The 4,800-nt window shown below is 44.1% G+C and overlaps 1 protein-coding gene across 1 annotated transcript; it reads right to left on the bottom strand.

The window, feature by feature from the left end:
* Positions 1-831, bottom strand: LOC135464393 (piggyBac transposable element-derived protein 4-like). The gene has a single exon (XM_064741821.1). The coding sequence runs from the start codon at positions 829-831 to the stop codon at positions 1-3; it is 831 nt and encodes a 276-aa protein (XP_064597891.1).
* Between the last annotated feature and the right edge of the window lie 3,969 nt (positions 832-4,800).

Genomic DNA, 4,800 nt, shown 5'->3' with positions numbered 1-4,800 from the left:
TCACCATCTCCATGTTGTGCATATTGGTGATAGAACATCTCGTTTATCTCTCCACTTGCACAGCACCACCGGCCCGGACCGTTTCCAACAGTGTTCTCCCTTTTCCAGCTTTTTCTGAACGACGTCTTTCGGGTTTTCTTTTCGATCAAAGCGAAGTGTCCCGCACAAATAGGTTGACCTGTCTGTTAGTGCTTTTGTTAGGCCAACCGAGTTGTAATAGTTGTCAGTGTACAGCACGTGGCCTTTGTCCAAGAAATCAGGCATCAGATGCAAGACAACGGCAGCTGACTGACCCAGGTGTAAGTCATCGTCGACGTTAGTCCCAGAATAAATCAGAATCTTGAGAACCATGCCATCGGATTCGCAAAGTTCATACAGCTTCACACCGTACTTGTGTCGCTTGTTCTTGATATACTGACGAAACAGAAGCCGCCCACGCCATAATACCATTGATTCATCAATGCACAGATCTCGTTTGGGATAGTAGACTTCTCTCATGGTTTTATCAAAGTAATCAAGTAACGGGCGGATCTTGATAAGACGATCTTCAGAATTCTGTGAGTTGTCAGAAAAGTGCCAAAACCTTAGAAGAAGTTGAAATCGATTTCGGCCCATTGACTTTCCATAAACTTCTGTGTTATACAGTGGGTCATTAGTCCAATAATGTTCCAGGGTAGGGAGATTATTTGGCCCCATGTGAATCAGGAGACCTAAGAACTTTTTCATCTCAGCTGCGTCAGTGTCTTTCCAAGCCCACAGACGGGATTCCCTGAGCAAAGGACGTTGTTTGGCTATTTCAGCATTTGCATAGCGATTGATCTCGGTAACCATTAGATCCACTAACTCATCAGTTAGAAGCAACTCAAAGTACTTTCCAGGCGATGTCCCTCAGCGGGCCTGTTGAGACCAGGTGTTTCGGTAAATGTGAATACAGGCGGTTCCTGCTCTCCATCGGTCCAGATGTGTACAGGGGTTGGAATTCTTTGAGATGGTCTAGGTCTTGTTACTTTACGGGGCACTCAACGGATGCCACGATTTGGCGACACAGAGGCGCGACCGCCCCTGGTCCGTACCCTATGATCCCGCCCACCTCGTGTGCAAACTCCGCTTCATCACTAGATTTGGCAGTTTCGGGCGAAACTGCCGGGTCAAATTCATCACTAGACTTTTCCTCATCACTGTCGATTTCAAACTCACTATCGTCCAGACTAAGCTCCATTCCTGTCTCATCAATCTCGTCATCAGTTTCCATCAGAAGTTGTGCAACCTCGTCTGCACTCATGCAAGCCATTTTGGAAAGTGCTGACCTTGATTCCGATTTTGACCTAAGGACATGCTGTACATCTGTTGCAAATTCCGCTACGAGTAAACTCGTAGTTGGCAAATCGGATATACCAGTTATATCTGTGCGCCAGCTACGACTTATCGCGTATGTACTTTATAGAGGTATATATTACTAGGGGATCACGGGAAACGGTTTAGCGCATGTATATAGGTGTTCCTATACATAAACGTCCATCATGCGTACAAAAACTTAAAATGGCAAATGGGAGGAGATCGGCGACTACGAGTTATCTCGTAGCTGGCAGTCAACCTGTTAAAATGATTGGCGTTTAACGCCGTACTCAACAGTTTTTCAGTCATATGACGACGAAGGAATCCTTAGTGTGTATGTAATGTTCCTCCTCGTTGCAGGACAATGCCCAGATTAGTATATATGATACACTGTACCACGTGGCCATTAGCTCCAAAATGTGCACAGTTGCTCACTGTATCACATATATGGCTTTTTAATGGAATCATTAGATCTCTTTGTGTATATTACACCCTTTACATCACTTTTAGATGTATTTTAGTAAAACATCTGTTGTATAGCTGATAAACTTACAGTTTAAGGGTGAGGTCGTGCATCCACAGTCTAATTTCATGACGTGCTCTCAATGGAAGCTACCAATTTGAACTATACCACAAATCTCATCCACTAGTGGGTTTATCCAAAATTACAATTAAATGACAAAAGCTGAAAAAAATTTAATAAAATGATTTTCCGCATCTCTATTAGTTTCAAGTTTTTCACAAACTATAAAGGAGTGCATCATATATGATACAGGCGGCACTACAGGGTTAAGGTTTTAGTGGTGATCTGACCCAGAATTGACCTTGGATCTATCGCCTCCCGAGGCGCCCATGGGACAGGAGCTGCCTGACATGTCACTTCCGCTCTTTCAAACCGAACCTATGGCACGAGCAGTTCTGTTACAGGATCACTGACAGTGTACATTATCTGCTTGTTATCACTGTAGAGGACAGTGTACGAGATGTTACTGCGAGAGTTTATCTCCTCACTGCACAGCCTTCCCATGTAATATATACAGAGCAGCGACGGACAGTGCCGGGTAAACACGCAAATTGCCCCTCGGTATACAGGGTGGGCCAATAAAATGTTACCATTTCTAATCGCCCACTACTTTTTTGTGTGAGAATATGTGTTACATATCTTTTCATGAATCTGTCACAGGAGAACAAAATTTTTGTTTGATACCAAATATCACCTATTTTTGTCTCTATTTCTGAGTAAAGATCAATAATCAATAACGTGTTCAATCCACGCGCCACTCCTCTGAATCACAGTAGGTACGTGAACATTGAAGTTTGTGATAACGCGGTCACACATATCCAATGGAATCCTCCGAAATTCCTGACGAATGTTCGCCTTCAGAGCCTCTATTGTCTGCGGATTGTTGGCATAGACTCTTTCCTTCAAATAACCCCAAAGGAAATAATCAGCTGGGGAAAGATCAGGGGAGTGTGCCGGCCATGGGTTGTCAGTTCTACGCGAGATAAGCCTGTCTCCAGGGAAATACCGCCGGAGGTATTCCAGTGACACATTCGAGCAATGTGGGGCTGCGCCATCCAGCTGATAAATCACAGTGTTCATGTCAATCCCTTGCTTCCTCCGTAGCGCTGGGATAAATTTCCTTCTCATCATTTCCACATATCGCTCCGTGTTGATTGTCACTGGACGTCCGCGCTCGTCTTCAAACCAATACGGCCCGATTATTCCACGCCTACCAATAGCACACCACACAGTAACTTTTTCGGTACTTGGGGGGCGAACAACATGTTCATGAGGTTGGCCCTGGGCCCAGAATCTCATATTTTGCTTATTAACATGTCCGCTGAGATGGAAATGTGCCTCATCGCTAAAAAAGATCAAGTCCAGCAAATTAGGCTGGTTTTCAATGCGCTGACTGATGTTGACACAAAAGTTTCGTCTCTCTTCCTTATTTGCTGCAGTCTGAGCTTGTAAAATCTGAATTTTGTAGGGAAACAGATGGAGATCTTGGTGCATTATCCGTCTAACAGTTGTCCTTGAGAGATTGACCTCCTGTGACAAACGCCTCGTTGATTTCCGTGGTGATTCCTCCAAACGTTGTCTCAGAGCCTCAATATTGTTATCTGTCCTCGAAGACCGTGGCCGACCACTGTGTCCTTTATTTTTATCACCAACATTACCTGTTTCTCTAAACTTTTCTAGCAGACGCCTGATTGTCAGTCTACTGGGAGGATTTTTCCCCGGAAAGTCCCTTCTGAACTGTCTCTGAGTGAGAACTACCGAATTTGTAGCGAAATAAGCTTCCACATTCTTAATCCTCTCTTGCACCGTATATCGAGTAGCTGGATCCATTCTGATGCTTCTGGATGAAAATCTAAGGCCTCATCTAGGATTCACCTGAATTTGAAAGAAATATATTAATTATTGTTGAAATGGCAGGAATTTCTTAATGGTAACATTTTATTGGCCCACCCTGTATGATACAGGCCCCACTACAGGGTTAAGGTTTTAGTTGTGATCTGACCCAGAATTGACCCTGGATCTATCGCCTCCCGAGGCGCCCATGGGACAGGAGCTGCCTGACATGTCACTTCCGCTCTTTCAAACCGAACCTATGGCACGAGCAGTTCTGTTACAAGATCACTGACAGTGTACATTATCTGCTTGTTATCACTGTAGAGAACAGTGTACGAGATGTTACCGCGAGAGTTTATCTCCTCACTGCACAGCCTTCCCATGTAATATATACAGAGCAGCGACGGACAGTGTCGGATAAACACGCAAACTGCCCCCTCGGTATATATCCTGCCGATGTTTAAAGGATTCCCTGCGGAAGGTCTCGCACTATATCATGGAACCAGTGTCAGCCATTTCCAGTCGTCTGGCATTTGTTTCTGTGAACGTATGTGGTCCCCTCTGCAAATGCATAACAGAAACAGCATGCTAGCCTGTTGAACATGTTCTCGCCACTGGCTGCAAACTTGACGATGTGACGCTAAGCAATAAACTCATTCTTTTTAAATACACTGTAATAACTTAAATACAAAACTGTAGCTCCTAGATTAATAACCAGATCGGCGGAGAGCAACAGGCCACAAAAAGCTAACTAGGGTCACTTAGCTGTTTGGTCACAGACCTTTGGCTAAACATTACAGATAGGAAGCAAGGTACTACCGTTCAATAGAGCCCCTCTTTTCAATAATACGATATGTTATGCTGCTTCGCAACATTAATGGATGAAATATTGACGGAAATTGAAATGGATTTGGACACCTACTGGCCTCACTAAGGGTCATAGGGTAAGATAATACTTCCCACCAAGACGGATACACATTTTGAATTATGTGGTTATTTGAAGAAATTAAGGGTGACATCCCAGTCAGACATTATTTTACTTAGAACGTGCAGTTGTATTGAACGGTGGACACTTTTAGTAACGATAAGCCAAAGACCCATGTCTAACC

This window comes from Liolophura sinensis, chromosome 4 (genome assembly GCF_032854445.1).
Source record: "Liolophura sinensis isolate JHLJ2023 chromosome 4, CUHK_Ljap_v2, whole genome shotgun sequence".
Taxonomy (NCBI): Eukaryota; Metazoa; Mollusca; class Polyplacophora; order Chitonida; family Chitonidae; genus Liolophura; species Liolophura sinensis.
Note: the sequence above shows the minus strand (reverse complement) of the source record. Positions and strands in the feature narration are given on the sequence as shown.